Below are 22,794 nucleotides of genomic sequence, written 5' to 3' on the forward strand. Positions count from 1 at the left end.
CTTACAATGTAATAATTCTTTCTAATTTCCTTATAAAATACGCTTACTTTTGTTTTAAATGCATTTTACCTCACTATCCTTGTCTCTGCAACCTAACTCACTTAATTCATTTTAAGTCGATTTATATTTCTTACTTCAATTACGTTGCCGTGTGTTTCGCACAAATATTAGACACATTCATTTGTTTATAATTACAGACTTTTTGGCGAGCTTAAAGTTGAATAATGAATGAGATTAATGAATAATATTTTTCAGATTTAACTTAAGATTAATTACTCAATGCTTAAAATTTTTCAGCATAAAAATAAAAATTGTATTACTTTTTGCATTCATTCGTTGTGATGAGTTGAATGATGACAGCTCATGAAAATGAGTCGTTTGAATGAACGGAACGGAGCAGACAGATGTAGCAGACTTACGGGCTGCGAACTTGTGTAATTGGTTTTAATGATTTTAATTTTGTGGAGTGGTTTGGGAAACTGAGTTACGTTCAGCATTGAAATGGTGTCACTTTGGTTCCTATGAACAATTTTGATAGAATAGATAGAGGCAATAAGTGGCGGCTGCCAAAATAAGTATAGTCACCTCATGAAATCCAATTGACAACATATAACAGGTCGGGTGTCGTTCCTGAATGAGGCAGTAGCACATATGGCCACACTACCTTTTTGCATGGTATGCGAATTAACCAGATATCTGCCTTAAAATTTGATGTGGGAGAAATCAATTGATTAGGTTATCATATGGTTATCAGACTGCGAGTATGACTTTACCTGTGGTGGAAGGTTATATTATTGTGGAAAAGATAGGATCAGGTAGTTATTCCACAGTTTACAAAGCATTTAAAAAAGTGAGTATAGCATTATTTAAATTATGGCCAGAGGGAATGAGTTAAAATTCAGCGATTTATCTGTTTAAAATATTTCCTTTTGTGTGTAAAAGATTTTATGTTTCGATACCAGGAAGGGAACAGGGATGTAGTCGCAGTAAAATGTGTGGACAAAGTGAAGCTCTCCGGATCAGCAGTTGACAACATTATAACGGAAATATCTCTCTTGAAAAAACTAAAGCACGAGTACATCGTTGAGATGAAGGACTTCTCATGGGATACAAGGTAAGTTCCTTATTTGTGAGCTTATTTATTTCTATGATTGATTACCTAATTTTGTGTTCTTTCGTCATTTCAGATGCATATACATAATAATGGAATATTGTGGAGGTGGTGATCTTTCATGTTTTATTCAAAAACGCCATAAACTACCAGAAGCAACATGCAAAAGATTCCTTCAGCAATTGGCCTCTGCTCTGAAGTATTTACGGTCAAAAAATGTGTGTCACATGGATTTGAAACCACAGAACTTGCTGCTAACATCCAGAGTTAATCCAAAATTAAAACTGGCTGGTACGATAAAATAGTTCTCCTAATATTAGAGCTAAATAAACTCGGGCTAAATATTTCATTTCAATTGTACGTATATCAGACTTATAAGTTTAACATACTCGTTGAACTCATTACTATATCAGGAAACATTATGACGTGGAAGCAAATTTTAATATGAATTATTGTATTTTGGGATAATTATGTTATGTTTTATTTATAATGCAATTATGAATACACAGATTTCGGCTTTGCCCAGTACCTGTCAGATGAGGATCACCAGAGTTCATTGCGTGGCTCTCCATTGTATATGGCTCCTGAGATGCTCCTCAACACCCAATATGATGCTCGAGTTGATTTATGGTCTGTTGGTGTCATTGCATACGAGTGTCTCTTTGGAAGGGCACCCTACTCATCACAAAATTTCCAAGAGCTGGCTGAGAAAATAAAATCTAGGCTGAAGATTGAGGTGAACCAAATTTTCTATCAAAGAGATCATAAAGTTTCATAAAATTTAACTTAACTCTAGTGACCAAATCAATCTTCAAGTTTACACTAGTACATTTAAAGTGTATCAAGCGAAAGGAGTATTGATAGAAATATAGAATAGAAATGAGCTCTTATGGCTTGTAATATTGAATGAATGTAAAACTCCAATAGCCGTAAACAGTTTACCTTTCTAAACAAAGTACAAATGAAATTAGTTGGCTAGCGCCACAAGTCAAGAAGGGGTAAAAGGTAAAAAAGGAGAGGATAAGAAAGGTGACTACGAATACGCGTATTTCGGCCACAAAGTAGCCCTCTTCAGCATACTGAAGGGTAATCGTCACGACAACACAAGTCGAAGAGGGCTACTTTGTGGCCGAAATACGCGTATTCGTAGTCACCTTTCTTATCCTCTCCTTTTTACCTTTTACCCCTTCTTGACTTGTGGCGCTAGCCAACTAATTTCATTTGTACTTTGTTTAGAAAGGTAAACTGTTTACGGCTATTGGAGTTTTACATTCATTCAACAAGCGAAAAGAGATTATGTTGAAAAGGAAAACCAATCTACACAATAAAATTCTATTTTTTCCTAAAGCCCAATATAGACGACCCATGTAGTTTTGACATATTTGAGTAATTGAAGAAAGGGTATATATGGACACTAGGCTTTGTAGAGACTATGCTGAGTGCATTACTCCCTCGTAATGGATACGGCCCGAACCAATCAGTTTTGGCACATTTATATCTGTGTATGCCACCAGCTAAACCAAAGCATGTAACCTAGAAATCTGTATAGAACTTTCTGAGAGTTGAGACATCATAAAATGCTGGGTTTGACAAAATTTTTCGGTAATTTTTTGAAGCAGTTCATTGTTCACCTCAGATGGGTGGCCACTTCCGTCATCATCATGAACATTTAATTTTCCACTCTTAAACAAACACCACTGATGCACAGCACTCTCACCCATCACATTTGGTTTGTGGACAGCACAAATTTACCGATAAATATCAACAGCTTTGAAGTTTTTGCCAATAAAAATCTTATCACTGAACATACGTCTCATAGGGAAGGATTTTCAATCGTATTGTTCATTTTGAAAAATGACAAATTTTGTGGCCTTCCAACCAAACCAAATTTACCTCCTGTGTGCGTCAAGTCTATGAACATCCGGCTCTCCTCACTATTTCTCACGCTGCATGAAAATAGTTCCTTTCTGGAAAGCCCTGACACTAAGACAATCCATTTCTTGTTGAAATGAGTTTGATGACCCAAGTGTCAGCTAAGTTTTAAATTTTATTTATATTATGTGCATGATTTAAAACTGTTTATACAGTTGAAGTTCTAATTTTTTTTGCACTCACTGCATTTCTTTTTTTCTGCAATTCTCTTCAGTGTTGCCTCCCCCTTCTTTGTGAGGAATTACTTCTGATATACTGTTCACAGTGAAACCCACGTCATTTAAAATGTAGTGTTCTCCCCGCCAACCTTGGCCATGGGCTGGGTGTGCTACCCCTCAGGTGCACCCAGCCGAGTTTTGCTTCCCTCACCCCCCCCCCCCCCCGTTCCAGTAATCTCCCTCCTCCCAGTGCCGAGAAATCCTTCCCACGCACCCATCCTACCATCATGTGTCGATTGTGCTATGTCCGGAGACATTTGATGGGGTTTACTGGTAGCAGATGTCCTATGTCTCTTCCATTTCCAAAGAATAAGACATAACACTCTTTACACTCTTTCATTACACATTACTCCCTTTGAGATTTTAATCCCCATATGTCTTTTTTGGGCACATGGAGTGTCTTCTTTTTTTGAATATTTTGTAGTTTGAATTTTAAGGATGTTTTGCATTTGACTGACAATCTATTTATTCCCAACATATATTTTTCCAAGTGTTAGCACTGATCTGAACTTGCTATTGTCCAGTGTGAATATTCTGTGTGAAAAGACTTTTTTTTCCATTGGAAATCATTTAAAGAAAATGAAGTTAAACTTTTGGTGGTTTATTTGGGGATATAGATGAAGGCCATGGACTTATTTGCATGAAATTATTGTAATTGTTCTCTTTACTGGAAAATTTCTTGAATCTTTTCTTTCTTATTTTCAACTTCAAATTTTGTGTTCATAGATCAATTAAATATGTACCTATTTCATTCTCACTTTGAATCTTTTTCAAATGTTGGCCATTGTTTTTGCTCACATGTTATTAAAGAATAATATACCCTTGCTTGGCCAGTTTTTGGTACTCGTTAGTGAATTTTCAGGCCTTGGAGGTTGTGATGTCCTGATGGCCTACTGGAAGAAATAATGCTTTTCAATAGCCCCGCAAGTCTTGCGAAATGCTTATAGCACAGCTTGTGAACTTGGCTTAGGACTGTAATGTGATATCAGACTTTTTAAAGTGTTTTTGTTTGAATGAAAGTCTGACCATGTAAGCACAGCTGAAATATGTACCCTAGCTACTGTGAAACAAAAAAATAGGAATGATTTTCGTAGGTCAAATGTAGTTCATAGTTCTAAGATTATAACGGTTAGAAATTATTATGGTATATTGTTTGGACAACTGTAATATTTTGGGTGGATGTCATGGCTGAACTGTTGGTCAATCTCTTTGCATGTTTCTCAGGTGCCCCATGGGTCACATATATCCAAAGAGTGCCGTGACTTATTAAATGGGTTACTGAAACATGACCCAAGTTCAAGGATTGATTTTGAGGATTTCTTCAAGCATCCATTCCTTGACTTGGAGCACATGCCGTCTGAAGAGTCATATCAGAAAGCCATTGCCCTTGTGAAGGAAGCAGTTGTGAAGGACAGTGAGAAAGATTGGAGTGCAGCATTCAAATTGTACTGTGATTCTCTCTTATATTTCATTCCAATTGTTAATGGTAAGTTGGTAGCCAGATGTTGTGCATGTTATGGTAATTGAATAAATATTGATTGCACACATATGGCTATTGAATATTGTGCCAAAGGTGAAAACAGTTAGTAGAAATTCACCGTGGCACCCAGGGTTGATGTATGCATGACGATATACTTGTTTATTTAATCAAAATTTTGATTTTGAAATTTGCACTGCATTTACTGTAAAATCTTGATTATCCATGCTAATGGATGCATGATGAATCACAGATAACTGAAATGTGTGGAAAAAATGGTTGTGGTGTATATGAATGTGTACAAAAACTCTCATTTTTAATTTTGTGTGATGAATTTGAGTTTTTTGACATGGAAAGTATGAGGGTGGTGCTAGAAGTACCCCTCCTAACAAAGAAAACAAAAATTTGGGAAAAAAAATGTATTTATTTTTCAACAAATAATCTTCTTTCAGCTCTGTACACTTTTCCACGTGATGTTTTATAAGTTCTTATAATAAAAACCTTTTTATGATAGGAACTGTCTTGCTCCACAAAATAGCCATTAACTGCCGACATCACTTCTTCACGGTTGGAAAATCTTTGACCAACCAAGCCATTTATTCAAGTTAGCAAACAGAAAATAATCCAATGGAGCTAAATCTGGCGAATAGGGTGCATGACGTAGCAATTCAAATTTTAATTCATGAACTTTGGCCACTGCAATAACGGATTTGTGAACTGATGCATTGCCTTGATGAAACAACACTTTCTTCTTAGCCAAATGCGGCCGCTTTAGCTTGATTTCTTTGCTCAAACGTTGAAATAAGTTCGCATAATACTCGTCGTTGATAGTTTTTCCTTTTTCAAGATAGTCAATGAAAAATATCCGAAGCGCATCCCAAAAAACCGACGCCATGACCTTGCCTGCAGATGAAATGGTCTTCGCCTTCTTTGGAGGCGGTTCTCCCTTTTGAATCCATTGTTTTGATTGTTCTTTTGTCTCAGATGTGAAGTAATGGGCCCATGTTTCATCTATGGTTATGAAACGGTGCAAAAATCTGCTCTGGTGCTGTGAAACTCTGCTAAACACTCAATTGAAACATCTTCAAAACACTGGTTTTGCTCGAGTATGAGCAAATGCGGCACCCATCTACCACGCAGCTTTCCTGTGTCCAAATTTCAGTTTTTATGCAATATGCTGCACTTATTGAAATGCCTACTATGTCTGCTAGCTTTCAGTCGATCATCCAGCATCACTTTGTGGATTTTCTTCACCTTTTCGGGAGTCATCACCTCATTTGGTCGACCAAAGCGACACTTGTCTTGACAGCTCGTACGGCCTCGTTTAAACTCTGCTACCCTGCTATTTTACTGTAGTAAACGAAGGAGCAGACTCTCCCAGAGTAGAATCCAGTTCAGCTTTTATATTGGTTGGGCTGAGGCCTTTCAAATTAAAAATTGTATCACATGACGATGACCAATTATCTCTATTTTCGCTAATTCACTGAAAACGTTCACTATTGATGGCTGCCAGACAAATACTAAACTACGTATTGCTTTCAAACTTGAAACATATGCTTTATAGATTGCATACTTTCTAATTAAGTGATGTATTTCAAACAACTACCACAATCTCTAGGTCAGGCTGGGTACTTTTGGGACCACGATAATACACTTTTTTTTTGCTTTTCAGCCACTTTAACAACCTGGACCAATCACGTAGCCAGGAAAAACAAATTTCTGGTGAAAGATGAAATTTAGGAAAGGATCACTGATATATTCTTCATATGATTTTGGTTAAAGTATTGCATTGCAGACAGTGGTTGATGAATTTTTTGCACAGTAAAACCATGTATAGCCCTGTATCTGCTCATCTTAAAGGAGAATATGGAATTCTCAAGGCTGGTGAATATGAGGGGAACAATAATGTGAAAGTACGGATAGTATCCGTACTAACATCTGCCCTTAACTTCTCCTTTCCACCCTCAAGGGTTTAAGTTCTCTTCTTATTGACGCTCATATTACGTTGCCAATGTACTTGGTACGTGGCATTGAGTGTTGCTTGTAACTCCTCTTGTCTTTCTACTAACACTCTGACGTCATCTTCCAACCTGAGTATGTTAAAATCTTTGTCCTTCACCATGACTCCTTTGATGCCCAAGTCTTTTGCTTCTCTTTTTGCCTCTTGTAGATGTACGTACATTTAATGGTGCTGGTGAGAGGTTTCATCCTTGTCGAACTCCTATTTTGGCTTCTATTGGAGGCAATGGGATAAATGCAGATTGTAGGGTTTCAAGAAGTTGGTGTGGAGGATTTAGGGAAAATTAATACGGTGGAAAAGGAAATAATAGCGTCAAAGTCAAACGGTGAGATTGTTGGCATGATAGAGGAGGAGAGAGGTGGGTGTTGGGGGAAATCAGTGGAAGGCAGAAGAAGTGGATGCAGGCTACATGATACTGAGGGGCAGTGGGATGCTGGAGATGTTGATTTAGGGCAGGATTCTAGAACACTGAGGTACATGGGAGGGGGAAGAGAATGGACATGTTGGATGGAATCAAGGGAGGAAGGAAAGAATTCTGGGTCAAAGAATGAGTTCTTATAATGCATACGTGTTTATTTTTGTTCATTGTTCCGTTTCTACTTTCTGTGTATCTTTATGGCCACGTTGTATATCACATGCCTGACCGACAGAATGATATAAAAAATAAATAAAAAACCTCACAGTTTGACTAGTGCAAACAGTTATCCAACTTCAAAATTGTTTGAAGAAAATGAAATTATTTTTGATTCATTGTTGTCATTAGCAAGTTTAAGTACTTTTTTATCCCTATTCAGGCGCCCATCACTGTTATATCTGTTGCCTCAAGGCAGTGCGAATGATCCCAGTTGTCAGTCACCAGTTCTTGCATCTTTCATGCTTCTTCATGTTTGGGTCAGAAGTAATTTTCATTCCACATAATTACAACTTATGTGCGATATGAATAGTCTCCATCACAGGTGTTATTACAATGCACACATAATGTTGCTACTTTGTAGTCGTCCAATGTATGTATTCATTTCATTGAATGAATCTTTTCCTGGCAAACTAAGATTATCAGTTTAAGTAGTTCAAATTTCCATCTCTTGTGGCATGCATACTACCCCACCGTATTTTAATTCTTCCTTAAACTGGTGACATTACTGCTTCCAACCTTTTTTTTGAGCTTGTACTCACACCAGTTAAAAATGTTTAAAATCTTTTTGTGAATCCAAGTTTTTATCTTCTCTTGGTAGATGAAGTGGATGCTCAGAAGAGGATGGCATTGAGGGCTCGAGTTGACGAGTACATTAACCGAGCCGAGGACCTGAAGCAGTCGCTGAATGGGTTGGAGCCGTCTTGCAGCAGCAAGTCCCAGAGGGCTGTAATGGACAACATTATTGCATCCTCATCCTCGCGATCCAAACTAGGTTGGTGCCACCTAGAAATTGCTCAGCAACTTCATTATTAATAGCTCATGTTCTGCCACAACTTCTGTTTTCAACTTACTTTATTGTCATTGCCCTCTCTGACTCAAGAACATTTTGCCCTTTAAATTATTTCCAGTTTCTGGACTCTGTTTCGTTCCTTGTAATGATTGTTAGGGCCATTCAAGTAAATCCCTTTCAAGCTCGCTGGGGGTCCTTGTTCATTGTTCATGAAGTGTCAACTTCTTCCACTTAAGTGAAGCATGTTCTCTTGCTTGAATTCATGACAGAGCACATGGCTGTCGTCACTCCCTCGCTGGCTACTGCACTGGACATTGGGAAGTATGCTGAGCAATACCTGCTGGAAGGGCAGTATTCCTTGGCTCTGGAGAAATTCGAGTCAGCCCTGAACATCATGATACCCATCCTCAGCCAGGAACCTCCGGGTCCCAGGCGGGAGCTCCTCCACCAGCAGGTAAGTCCCATGGTAGAATTTGCACCTGCCGTTGCCATTTGCCTTTGCCTTCTGAGGACTTAGTAGCAAAGCTGGCAATGTTAATAGCAAACTGTGTTGTGAATGCAAATTTTGCATTCAGTCCTTCATAAAAGAGCATAAAATCCAGCATATACGAGGTGTTTGTGAAAGCAATCCAACATGCATTAATATCTTCGCATTAGTGCTATTCTTCGTCATCCAGGCCATGGTATCGTTCAAAGTAGTCCCCATTTTATTGAACCGCACGCTCCTAGCGGTGCTTCCACATCTTAAAATCTTAAAGCAGTCCTCAAATGCAGATTTTGGAATGGCCCTCAGCTCGCGTGTTTTATTGCTCTGAAGTGTCTCGATGTTGTCGAACCGCTTTCCTTTGAGTGCCATTTTCAATTTTGGCAGTATCCAAAAGTTGCAGGGAGTAATGTCAGGACTGTACGGAGCCTGGCGAAGCTGTACAATCTTGTGTTTTGCCAAAACTTGCTGCACAAGGTTCGATGAATGCGATGACAAGTTATTGTGATGAAGAAGCCAGTCACCACTTGACCAGAGACACCATCTTTTTTTTTCTCACGGCATCACACAATCTTTTCAGAACTTCAACATAATATTCTTTGTTGATTGTCTTAATTCTTGGAACAAATTTTTAGGGTACAACATCCACACAAGCAAAAAAAGCATTGATTTGATATGACTCTATGGTGTGCTTTTTTTCGGCCATGGCTCGTCTGGACGTTTCCACTGTGAAGATTGTTGTTTAATTTCAGGATTGTAACCAAAAACCCATGATTGATGATTGATCACCAGTAATAATCTACTTAAGGACATTTTCGTCATCACTGACCATTTCAAAGTTGTCCTGAAGGATTTTAGGGATAAGGTCTTTCTGCTCGATCGTGAACAATTTCGGAATGAATTCCGCAAACATGTGAGTCATTCCCAAATTCTATTCAAAATTTCTCAAACAGTAGTTTTCAGTATTCCGAGATCATTTTCTAGTTCGTGAACAGCCAATCGGCGGTCACCTTCAATCACCAGTCGCCCACGCTCGATGTTTTCTGGTGTTGTTGTCAGCGAAGGTCGGGCAAAACGAGGGTCAATGTGCGGCAGATATGCGACCTTTCTAAACGGCCTCTACCACTCCTTTATGCGTTATGCCCATACTTTCGTCCCCAAAGGCCTTCTGTATCATTTCAGTTGTTTCCATACAACTCTTGCCGACATTGTAGCAAAACTGGATGCAAATTCGTTGATCTGTTCTCTCTGTCATTTTCAATAGTAAACAAATGCGATGATTGGAAAACATGCTGCATGCGACCCAAGGCGTCCAGCTGGTAACTGCGACATTCAGGAAGTTTGTGAGGGAATACTGGCTACGTTCATTCCCCGCAGAGGCAACATGAGCGCTCTGGCTCGAAGATAAGAATGCAGATCGGATAGTTTGCGGACATACCTTGTATTTAGCATGAATGAAAGTAGATATACTTCCATCAAGCCACTGGACATTCAAAGGAGGGTTTCAGGTTGGAAAGCTCACAAAAGAATGTTTGATATTGTGCATTTGTGTGAGTGGAGGCAAAGAGAAGATAGAACCATAAATCATTTAGGAATCATTATGACTGCGACGTTTTAAAGATTTTTACATGAGGGAATCTGGTGTTGTAGTTTGTTAATGAAAAAGCATGGATGAGTTTAATCACTTTCAAATGTTGGTGGAGGTTTTGTGAAAGAAGGATGAGCTGCAGAAATCAAAAAATTATCCCTTTCCTGGGCGATGCCAAATTTAACATTTAGTTGGGGTTTTTCCCATCAAACATCAAATCAGAATGGCTGCTTCTGGACCAGGTATTGAAGCTGTAATGCCACAAAAGGATGATGCCGCTTTTAAAATGCTGGATTGGACAGAGTGCCTATTGAAACTTAGGTTGCAAAGGGTAAAACTGCTAACAAAACTGTTGCCTGGGTGAGTTCCTTGGAAGTGGGTAGAAGTCAAAAGGGAAGCAATGCTTAAGTGTTATCAGGTGCAATTTTTCCATCAATGAGTGTTAGCATCAATGAAGACACTCCAGTTTTTTTAGGTCTCAATTTCTGCAAATGAATAATTGATGAAGAAAAGAATGGAGTGTCCTATGATGACCACAGTGTAGATTTTTGAGGAGGTTGTAATTCAAGGCAAAGAAAGTAAGAATCATTTATTTATTTAAGCTGATGTCATGATAGTCTTTAGGATGAGAAATATTTATTTTGCTCTATCTAAATTCATGTGTTAGATTTTTCGTCAGGATTGTTTGTAAATGAGGACAAAGATTCAGAGAGAGCTGGAGGTGCTATGGAGATTCATCCGCGTGTGATATTCGGTCTCTCCAGGACAAATGTGACCTTTCCATATGAAAATTCCCCAAGAACAATTCTCTTCTTGGGGAAAAAAATAAAGGGCCTTTTTTCTCACCTGAGAGATGCTAAGGGGAAAGAAATCATTCTTCCAAAGTGCAGGGGCCTAAAGCATATAATGATGCAAACATTTCTGAAGGAAACAGAGTGAAAGGTGCATAATGCTGACTGAAATCTGTATTAATTTTAGACTTTCACGCATTGTTATATCTGAGCGGAGTAAGTTTATCGATTGTGGTTAACTATGAGTAGGAAATATGTAATTATACATTTTCATGTTTCTGAAATGAAACTGAACTTTTGTTGCATTTTCAGTATGTCCGTTCAATTGTCCACTTCAATGGAAATGGCACCTTATTCAGTGGAGTAATTCTGCTTTTAGTACTTTCAGTGTCGACTAATTCAAATCAGTAGAAGTAGGACCTGGCTTATCTAGTGGTAAACCAGGCGTACATGCAGACAAGCAGTCATGAGGAAGAAGAGGAGACAGTGCGTTAGTTTGTCAGTAAATTAGATGAAATGATTTCGAGTGTATGTGGAAGAAAACCGTGGATAGTGATGGGGGATAGAAGTGAAGTGGTAGATGAACGGAGAGATGGGAATTATTGATAGGCATTACATAGTGTATTTTAAGACATCACTAAATGTCTGGACCAGAAACAGGAATTGATGTGTACAGGCAATGGGGAGGAAATTCGATGGAAAATTGCCTTAATAGTATAATTAGAGGGACAGTAGATTTCTAAACTTTTTGTTCACTTAAATTTAGAAACTGCTTTTTCTATTCCAGAAGTAAGAGTGACCCACTTCCAGTGAAAATTTTCAGTAGAAGCAGAAGATCTATCGAGGCAGTCTTTGACTTCCAGATTGGAACTAGTGATATGACAAAGAATATTATCTTAGGAACTTGTGAAGGAGTCATTAAAATACCACTACATTGCTGTGTCTTTTGTTGCATAGGTAGAGTGTGGCAATTCCATATGATTGCCTAGGCAACTTAACCAGTGTTTTGGGAGCTTTCATTAAATTCTCCATTGGCATTGAGTTTTGCCAGTGATAGCTTCTTATGATATTCCCTTTTCAGCTCATTTTAATATTGGTATCAGTTGGATTTCTTTGAACATCTTGACACATTAACCGCAGATTTTCTCGGAAATGTACAAGTTCAGGTGTAAACCAGTTGCTTTGTTCCTTGATTGGCTTGAGCTTAATTAATTTTAGTGAAGAAATCTATTTTGGTAAAGGAGATGTTTCAAATTCACTGTACACCTTTGAGTAATTTGGTATGTAATAGCAATTTTTCTTAAGTTCTCAAATGACAGAACATCTAATACACTGAAGGCAATGGCATTGTGTTCAGAGATCAGAGGGTTAAAAACAGTTAGATAATGTTATCACTAGTTACAGTGTCCAGGGGTATTCTATATTGAATAATTTGAATAACAAATACAATGCAATTAATTAATCATTATTAATGATATTCTGCTGTTTAAGGTAGGGTTTTGATGGACATAGCAAATACAATGGTACAACGATACATATCCTTGTCTCTCCTAAAAAATATGACCTAACATCTGGCATTACATTAAACCCTTCCTCAATTTTTTGTGCTTCCTTCCTCCCTTAATTCCATCCAACATGCCCATCCTATTCCTACCCACCTCCTCCCTCCCCTAGCATTCTCCCCTCTATCACAGTCTTCAACATCCCACTACCTCCTTTGGATTCATTCCTCTCCTCCCCCATCACACCTAGCACGTCCTCGTTTGTTTTCCTTTCTGCCCGTTTCACCATCTCCAGACCCACATTTTAAAAGCCTCCAACCTACACCTATCATCTTGCTTCAATGTCCATGATTCCATGCTTTACATCACTACACTCAATATCAAAGTTTTAATGAGCTTTTCTTAACATCCTTATGGTTATATTCAACAGATTCAGGCGAGGTGCGGTGGAAGTTCATCATAATGAGAAAAATAAAATTTGCATTTTTCCACAGATTTGTTTGTTACATACGAGGGTCATCCGGAAAGTAGTACCCGTTCGTGCCGCATGAAGTGCTGACGACGCAAGTAGCCGCTGGACGAGGTCAGATAGCTTCAGTGGCTTGTCTGCCTTCTCTGAGCCAAGTTGCGTGACGCTAGCATTGCCTGTGTTGTTTCTGTGATTGTTTACAATGTTTAAAAAAATTGAGAACGCCGCCAGTTGTGAAGTGAGGGCAGTGATTAAATTCCTCAATGCAAGAAACGTTCGCCCATGTGATATTCATCGCCAATTAAAGGAGGTGTATGGAGACAATGTAATGGACGAGTCGTCTGTTCGGCGGTGGTGTCGCAACTTCAACATGGGGAGGGGGAACACACACGACGATGAGCGTTCGGGGAGACCGTCTGTCATTACAGACCAACTGGTGAGCTCAGTTGACGAATTCGTGAGGAACGATCGGCGCGTCACAATTGATGACATCTGTGAGCATTTTCCCAATGTTTCTCGAACAATTGTTCATGAAATTGTTAAACACCATCTGCATTATGCAAAAATTTGTGCAAGATGGGTCCCTCGCGTATCTCAATGAGCTGGCGGCGAAGGACTATGCAGCAGGAATACAGAAACTTGTCACACGTTATGACAAATGCCTTAATTTGCTTGGAGATTATGTTGAGAAGTAGTTTAAAGTATCCTCTTTCAAATAAAATTTTTTATGTTTGTTAATATTTACTTTTGTGTCTTTATTTCACGAACGGGTACTACTTTCCGGATGACCCTCGTACTATGCATTTCAGTTCATTGAATCATCTTCAGGTTCAAGACAAGGTTCAACATGTGATACGTCATATTTATTCATGTTTGAGGAAGGGGGGGGAGAAGAAAAGAGTGAGGAGTAAGGTAGGCGGGGACAAAGAGGGGAAATATGGAAAACCCAAAAACAGGGAAACTACAGAAATGGAAAGGTAAGAGGAGGGGATAAGCACTTGCGGTCATCATCCTTACGGTTGCTGTTATCAATTCCCTCCTTGTGAAAGTTTCTTCGCCTAATGCATTTCTTCTCCTTATATCCCTACGATTGTCCATTTCGGTTGATAACACTTCCGTGGTAAACTGTTCCACTTTCTCTTTTTTCTGAATGCCCATTTAAATGTGTAATTTAAATGTTTAATTCCTCTTTCTTGGAACTGCATTACTTTTGTTTTGTTTAAATTAATTCTAATGCCAATACCAATTCCATTTACTTCCCATTGCAATCAGCAATGCTTGCAATCCCTTGGCTGATGGGCAAACTAAAGCTTGATCATCTGCAAACCTAACTGATTTTTATGAATTGTCGGCTGACTTTAATTCCTATCCCCAGTTTTTCCCATGCCTCTTTAACCATTTCCTGAGTATATATTTTGGAAAGTGCTGGTGATAATGGACAGCCCTGTCCTACCTCTTTCCCTAGCACTACCCATCTGAACTCTCCCATCCCCCACTTACAATTGAGTCTTGTCTTGGGGCATGTACAGTTAGGGGATGTCTCCTATCCCTCCAATATACTGCTATTTTTTGCTATACATCCATTAATTCTACCCAATTCATTCAAATCAAATACCTTCTAGAAATTTACAAAACGGACAAATACTCCCTGATTGTATTACGTGTTCCTTTCTATTAGTGACATTATTACTGCAATGACATCACATATGCCTCTCATTCCTGAACCCAAACTGATTATCCCCTAAGTAATCACTTGGACTTCCTTCCATCCTCTTCTTGATTATTCTGAGAACCACTCTAGCCGCTGGAAAAATCATGCTTATCGTTCTGTAGTCCTCACATATTGCTACATTTCCCTTTTGTGGTGTAGGAACTAACTCAGACGTAAAGAAATATTATGACCAAAATCCTACCTCATTAATCGCTATGAATTAGTCCATAATAATTCATCCTCCCAAATTTTGACTAATTCCATGGGAATATTTTCTGCCCTCAGAGGCTTATTTACAAGTAATTTCAAACTCTTAGGCCCGGTTTTATAATGTCTGGTCAAACTCAACATTAACTTTAACCTCCGGTTGAAGCCAACAATCAGTTCCACAATCACTGGTTAAGTATAAAGGGTCGGTTAAGTACTCATCAACTTGTAGATGGAATTTTCAAGGGTTAAAGTTAACAGGGTCACAGTGCATAATGGTATTGTTATAAGTAGTTACGGTAGACCTTCTGCTCCAGCTGGTTGATAGTTGCTTCCAAACTGGTTGGGCATTAGGGAGCATGCATGCTTTTTAGGTGCCTAAATGTAAGGCGACTAATGAAAACGCAGCTCCTGTTTTGACACTCTACGCAGTAGTACTGAAATCTATGTAGCTAAGAATAAGGAATTTTAATATTTAATATATTTATTTGTCCAGCACACAGTGTACAGTACTGAGAATACATGATGTGTGCATAGGAATATACAAGATCCCATTATTCCCAAATAGAAATACAAATACAGTTATGACAGGAAATTAATATACACTTTAAGTTTTACATAAATATTCATTTACTCTGTAATTACACTCATCAGGCAGATAAGCTTATAGATTCTTCTTCAATAGTGAAGTTCTTGTCTCATTTTTTAAATGGTAGGCAGATTTTTAACAATTTTGTGAACATTGATGCTGGTCCTTTAGCTGCCATAGACAGGTTTGATGTTTTTACAAATACATCTTTACACCATCTGGTACTGTGAGAGCGATAACTGTTATTCATTGTAAAGCCACTCTTGTTTTTCTTAGCATAAGTCACTGCATGATAGATATATACACAAGATACAATTAACATTCCCATGTATTTATAAAGAGGTTGGCAATGTGCACTATAAGGTTTATTACATATGATGATGATGAAACCATATAATTACATATAATGATGATTAATTATAATTATATCTGATGATGATTACATAAAATTAACAGATGATGTCCGAATGTAATTATTTTGATATTTGAGTTAGCTTGTGCAAACATTTTTGTGTAGTTGCAAAACCATGTAATGGCTGGAAAGAATATAAAACCCAAAGCCGTACACTTAAGGGCACTTATAGGTGGAATAAAGAAGGGGGTTTACAGGGAGCGAGAAAGTTATAGCAATCACTCAATCACTCCGGTATATGTAGGCACATTGACCGTCGTGAATCGCAAACACACAACACTCAGGGTTTACGGGGCGGGAAACCCGACGCCAGTGACCCGTCACTCAAACAAATGAAATATAAAATAAATAGTTCTACCAATTACTCCCTTGATCAGGTATTTGCACAACAAATTGACCTTCACAAGTCGCAACCACACACATACTCAGGGTTTACGGGTAGTTTTTCCAATTGTTTTAAATTTCAATCATTTGAGTGACGGGTCACTGGCGTCAGGTTTCCACCCCGTAAACCCTGAGTGTGTGTGTGGTTGCGACTTGTGAAGGTCAATTTGTTGTGCAAATACCTGATCAAGGGAGTAATTGTTAGAACTATTTATTTTATATTTCATTTGTTTGAGTGACGGGTCACTGGCGTCGGGCTTCCCGCCCCTTAAACCCTGAGTGTTGTGTGTTTGCGATTCACGACGGTCAATGTGCCTACATATACCGGAGTGATTGAGTGATTGCTATAACTTTCTCGCTCCCTGTAAACCCCCTTCTTTATTCCACCTATAAGTGCCCTTAAGTATACGGCTTTGGGTTTTATATTCTTTCAATTCACTCGGCCGTAGTACGTTCTTTATCTATTTAAAATGTAATGGCTTTTGCACAATTCTGAGTTTACTTTAAAATTCGTTCGGTAGTCTATTATCAAAGCTTCCAAATGAAGAACACAATGTTTATTTCCACTGTTCTCTATACATTGTGTTCTTCATTTAGTGAACATGAACTTCCACAAAGTTGAGCCTGAAACAATTGAAAGCTTCCAAAACCCATCCCGTCGTTACATTTTACATTAGGTAACTGTCCACGTTTAACTACCATTGGATCTAACCAGACATTAGAAAACCAGGCCTTAGTGTGGTATCTTAGTTTGGAAGTCTTTCTGTGGTGATCTTTGCTGAGGAGATAAGCCATGAAGGGTGAACCTGTGTTCCCATTGACAAGATGTCATTACAAACTGTGGTATGTTTAGCAGCTAGACATGATAGGGTGGCTTCATTGGTTTGTTCAAGTTGGGGAGTGAGTTTCAGGAGAGAGAAACTCTATTCAAGTGTATGTTTAAATGAGATGGCGCACTGTGCTCTGCAGAACAGGGATGCCATCCAGCACTTGGTTTGGATATACTTAGTGTATTTTTGGTCAATGATAGGGATTGGTCCTTTACTTTCACTAATTGCTGTTCCCATTTCTCTTGCAGATTAAATTGTGGCTTGAGAGAGCAGAAAATGCCAAAGCATTCATCTCTCTCTTCCAATTGGACTCCAGTTCCGTGGAAAATAAAGGTAGGAAAAGGAACGAAAACATTTAAATTGTATCCTTCATTAGATAATGTGGCTGTAAGCATGTTTGGCTGTATATTTTTACAAAGGTGTGTTATGTTATTCCTTGCGATATGAAACAATTTCAGTGCACTGGTTTTTATTAGCAATAAAAGTATTTCAAATATGTCCTTGTATTGATGATTTCATGAAGTTTCAGTGCTATTTTAGTCAAACTCTTTGATGCCAGCAAAATTTATGTTCTTGCATGATTCCCTAGGAAATTAAGTCAACATTTTCAGTGCTCTGCTCCATGTTTGTACATGGCAACACTGTTGTTTCATTGGTAAATCAAAAATAATCAAATGAGATTTAAACTTTTCGTGAAAGGCATTGGGAATATAGTCGATGCTGGGTATATCAGTCTAAAGCTACTGCTGTTGGTTCTGTTTGCATGTGCTGGTAGAACTGTATGTGGTTACTTCGTTGTGATGTGGTTGGTTCCTTTATTTGCTGTTTATTTTGCATGTAACAAAAAGCTATTGCTTTATCTCTCTTTTATTGTACTCCATTTTTAGTGACCCAAAAAAATATTGTTTTTTGCTTGAGAAAATATGGCTCCTCAAAATTTATTCATTCCAGGGCTGCACCATGAAAACTTTGAGCTCTAAAGAAGCTGTGATTTGTAAAGAAAAACATCATGATGTTTTAAATTTAATTATAAAATGTAAACTTGTGGAAATATTCATGTGGGCATTGTTATTATCAGGAGTAATCCATCTACTTAAGAGTAGTTCTTCCATGGACCACATACTTCTTTACCCTTACCAGGCCTAACTAGCATGCACAAACTATTCCCCATGCCACCTTTTACAATAAATCTTGAGCTCCGCGTACATTACAAATCTTTTAATTCAATCCAAAATACCTATTCCTTGCCCTCTACCTTTCCTTGCAGTTGGCATCAGTATATTGAATACTCACACCCAGCACCTCCTCATTTGTTTTTCTTTCTGCCCATTTCACCATGTCCACTCCCACATTTTAAAAGCCTTCAATCTATGCCTATTGTCTTGCTTCAACATCCATGTTTCCATGCTGTGCATAACTACACTCCATATGGAAGTGTTAACGAGCTTTTTCTTAACATCCTTACGGTCGCTGTTATCAATTCTCTCTTCCTTGTGAAACCTTCTTTACCTAACGCAGTTCTCCTCCTTATATCCCTACTACTTGGACCATTTTGGTCCAAAACACTTCTGTGATACATGGGGATCGAGATGGTGTGGTGGCTAATGTACAGGCTTCCCACTGAAAAGGCCCGGGTTCAAAACCTGGAGACAACAAATATTTTTCTTTGATATCCCGATCCCTACTTGAGGTGCTTTGTGGAAAGCACTTTGAGTGAGTACGATGTCCGTCAGATGGAATGCTAAACTGCGGACACCTTGGCATCTTTCGGCAAGAGTAGGCTAATGCTGATGCCGGATTTCTCTCCACCCTTCCTTTCCCATCCATCCTTAATAGTGCAAATGAACTTAGCCGTCAGTCGCCTCCCATAAAATCTACTTCTACCGTAATACATAAATTGTTCCACCTGCTCTAGTTTCTGGCCTCCTATTTGAACATTTAGCTTAGCCTTTCCTTTTTCTGAAAACCACATAACCTTCATTTCGTTGATATTTAGTCTCATCTAATATCTATCGCACTGCCTTTGTAATGCCATCAGCAGAATTTGCAGCCCCTTGGCTGAAAGACAAACTAAAGCTTGTTCATTGGCAAACCTAACTGATTTAATGAATTCCCTGCTGACTTTCATTCCTATATCCAGTTCTTTCCATGCCTCTTTAATCATTTCCTCTACAAATACCTTGAACAGCATCAGTGATAATGGACATACTTGCCTTTCTCCTTCTCCTAACATTGCCCACCCAGACTCTCCTTCCCCCTTTTGAATCTGAGCAGTCTGAGACATGTTCAGGCTGTAGATTAGTCTCTTATTTATTATGATTTAGCTAAGCTTGGAATGAAAAAGTAATTATGGGCTAATTTTATAGAATTGATGAGGGAGGAATGGCTTGAGGGTTTGTTAGACTAGTTTTGATGCTCATCCCAAGGACAGGTAAAAACAGCCGTGCACAAGTGATATTAAGTTTTATTTCATATGTGGCTTAGCATCATCAACAAAAGGATGAAGGGGAGAGCAAATGAGTTCCTGGGGAAGATCAGTTAGTGTGTATGAGGGGGTGTGTATGCCCCGATCAGTAATATGGCATGGTATATGGCATGTTTGGTTTACCTGGGGTGTGTGTGAAGTGTGGCATAATGTGCAAGAATACCCTGTGACATTGGGAAAAAAGTGGTGGCATTTGGAAATTATGAATTTCCATAATCAATTAAATCTTTTAAGTGGACTGGTACAAAATAATGAGCATGCATGCCGTACAATGCTGACTTCTTATATGTGTGTATGGACTTCATATTGGCTATCCCTGTCTAAATTCTCTCTCTCTCTCTCTCCTGGAAGTTATTTTTCACATACTGTACTGGATGAAATTAGCTTTGCAAAATGTTAATTTGAACAGTGTGTTTGGGTTATTACTAGGCGAGCTCCATCTTCATCTGTCAAGCCAACCTTTTGGCTGATTACTGTGGTTGAGTGTAACCAGTAATGTTTGGGATAGGAATAGTGTTCATACATTTTACATTCGTTAGTTATTTTACCTGTTATTTAGGATTTTATGTTTCTACCCATCAATTTTAATATTCTGCAAATGTTAGTTTAAAAGTTAGCAAGTATTTTTGGCTTATATATCTGGGTTTGCTTTGTGATTTTTTACTGGATATACGATCTTTCTTAGGCCATTTACATTAATGGGTATGTAGTCCTAGAATTTGATTTTATTTTCATTTGGCATTTTATTAACACTGAAGATCAAGAAACTGCAGGAGAGACCGCAACAGTAACTTTTGACGAAGTCATCCGCTAATATGTATTTCAATGCAACAATTTCAGAGTGTAAAAATCATTCGCCTTGACTGGGGTACGAACCGGGAATGCCGGTCAAGGGGAATGATTTTTACTCCCTGAAATTGTTGCATTTATTCCCTCATGTGGTTATAATGTGCTCTTCTCTATGTTTTCCAAAATCTGCTTAATGTTTTTTGTAATTCATGTAAGATTTATTATTTGCCCGGCACACGGTTGCTGTGAAGTATTCGTGGGTTTTCCACCAGGTCTGGGTGTTGCTGCCTGCAGTTTGATTGTCAACTAATGGAACCATGTTTCTTTTGAACTATTGGTTTCTGCCCCAAGTTATTATTCAATTCTTGGTACTTTCTGCTAAAATCGATGTTTTTATTCTTCCAATTCCTTTTTGTTCATCTTTGTAATCATCTTACTTGTAATGCATGATGGTCTTCTTGTTCGTTTTTCTATTTACTTTTCCTATAGTTTCATTGTTGGCTTTCGGTGTCCAGTTTTCCTTCTGTTTTACCCAGCTCCGTCCCCTCGTTCATGATTTTCTAAACAGCCTGCTTATAGTCCTTTCTTGGCATTTTGGTTTATGCTTATAAATGTCATTGTCTTCTCCATCTTTCTCATTTTCTCCTTTTCAAGCTGATGTTACACTTGGGCAGCACAAAATTTTGATCTGATTCTGCATCTTTGAATCTGTCAGAACTCCATCCCCTGCGGGGATCGAGATGGTGCGGTGGCTATCGTAGTAGCTTCCCGCCTAGAGGGCTCAGGTTCAAATTCTGGCAGTGTTGAATATTTTTCAGAGGTATCTCGATCCCTACTTGAGGTGCTTTGTGGAGGGCACTTTGAGTGAGTATGCTGTCTGTCGGATGGGACGTTAAACTGCTGACCCCTTGGTACCTTTCGTAAAGAGTAGGCTAATGCCGATGCTGGGTTTCTCTCCATCCTTCATACTTTCCTGTCCATCCCTTACGGCGCAAATAACCTCAGCTGTCAATCACCTCCCCTAAAAACTACTACCACCTATCCCCTGCTAAACTCCGTTGCTTACTCCCCTGTGCTCAGTCTTTGTTCTTCTACTGAAATCTCCTCACTTCACTGCCATCTCTTCCTTCACCTACTGTCGCCTTCCAATTCCCCATCACCATCAAATGTTTCCCTCTAGGAATACCAACAGTTATATCCTCCAATTGATTGTATACTCTGTACGCTACTTCCTCGCTATGATTACTCAGTGGCATTTTACCTGAACATTGATTAAGTTTGTTGGTTCAGCTGTTGTTTCTATTATTAGTATTCTACTGGTTACTTGCTCTATGTTTGCTATACTTCTGCCTAACTTCATGTGCAGTATTATAACCACCGTTAGCTGGTCTTCTTTCCCTCTGCTCTACAAGGGTGATCCCAGAAGTACCCGGGCTGACCTAGAGATTGCGGTATTTGTTTGAAATATATTACTTTATTAGAAAGTATGAAATCTACAAAGCATATGTTTCAGGTTTGAAGACAATACGTAGTTTAGTATTTGTTTGGCAGCCATCAATAGTGAACGTTTTCAGCCATTTTGTGACAATGGAGAAAATTGGTCATCGTTATGTGATGCAATACTTTTATTTGAAAAACTTGGATTTGGATTCTACTCTGGGCGAGTCTGCTCCTTCGTTTACTACAGTACAATAGCAGGGTAGCAGAGTTTAAACGAGGCTGTACGAGCTGTCAAGACGAGCATCGCATTGGTCAACCAAATGACGTGACGACTCCAGAAAGGGTGAAGAAAATCCACAAAGTGATGCTGGATGATCGTCAAATGAAAGTGCGCAAGCTGGCAGACATAGTAGACATTTCAAAAAGTGCGGTACATCGCTTATTAACTGAAAATTTAGTCATGAGTAATGTGTGTGCAAGAGAGGTACCGCGTTTGCTCGCACTCGAGCAAAGTCAGTGTCGTGAAGATGATTCAATTGAGTGTTTGGCAAAGTTCCACAGCAAAAAAGCAGAATTTTCGCACCGTTTCATAACTATGGATTAAACATGGGTCCATTACTTCACATCTGAGGCAAAAGAACAATCAAAACAATGGGTTCAAAAGGGAGAACTGCCGTCAAAGGAGGTGGAGACCGTTTCATCTGCAGGCAAAGTCATGGGCGTGTAAAAATGGCTCAGTGATCAAAGATTTTCTAACTGTGAAGAAGTTTATAGAGCTGAAAGGAGATTATGTTGAAAAATAAATGCATGTTTTTTCTAAAATTTCTTTTTCTCTGATGGGTTGGGTACTTCTGGGGCCACCCTCGTATAGTATTACATGCACAGAGTGGAGAAACGAGGGACGGCGGTAGTGCAATGGCCAAAATTCATG

General features: G+C 38.7%; 1 protein-coding gene across 3 annotated transcripts in view; it reads left to right on the forward strand.

Annotated features, from left to right (window-relative positions):
- The first annotated feature begins 291 nt into the window (after window positions 1–291).
- Window positions 292–22,794, forward strand: part of Aduk (Another Drosophila Unc-51-like kinase) — a 44,732-nt gene continuing 22,229 nt past the window's right edge. The window contains exons 1-8 of one of the 3 annotated variants that reach the window (XM_071597791.1): window positions 292–850; window positions 963–1,114; window positions 1,188–1,402; window positions 1,621–1,847; window positions 4,486–4,747; window positions 7,991–8,164; window positions 8,452–8,636; window positions 17,398–17,482. In XM_071597791.1, coding sequence (XP_071453892.1) covers window positions 764–850; window positions 963–1,114; window positions 1,188–1,402; window positions 1,621–1,847; window positions 4,486–4,747; window positions 7,991–8,164; window positions 8,452–8,636; window positions 17,398–17,482 — 1,387 coding nt within the window. In that variant the 5' untranslated portion in view covers window positions 292–763. Of the gene's footprint in view, window positions 851–962; window positions 1,115–1,187; window positions 1,403–1,620; window positions 1,848–4,485; window positions 4,748–7,990; window positions 8,165–8,451; window positions 8,637–17,397; window positions 18,071–22,794 lie in introns of those variants that run through there. The other 2 variants (XM_071597793.1, XM_071597792.1) reach the window with 2 other exon arrangements.

The sequence above is a fragment of the Hetaerina americana genome, unplaced genomic scaffold (assembly GCF_022747635.1).
Source record: "Hetaerina americana unplaced genomic scaffold, ioHetAmer1.1.p SCAF_9, whole genome shotgun sequence".
NCBI classification, from domain to species: Eukaryota; Metazoa; Arthropoda; class Insecta; order Odonata; family Calopterygidae; genus Hetaerina; species Hetaerina americana.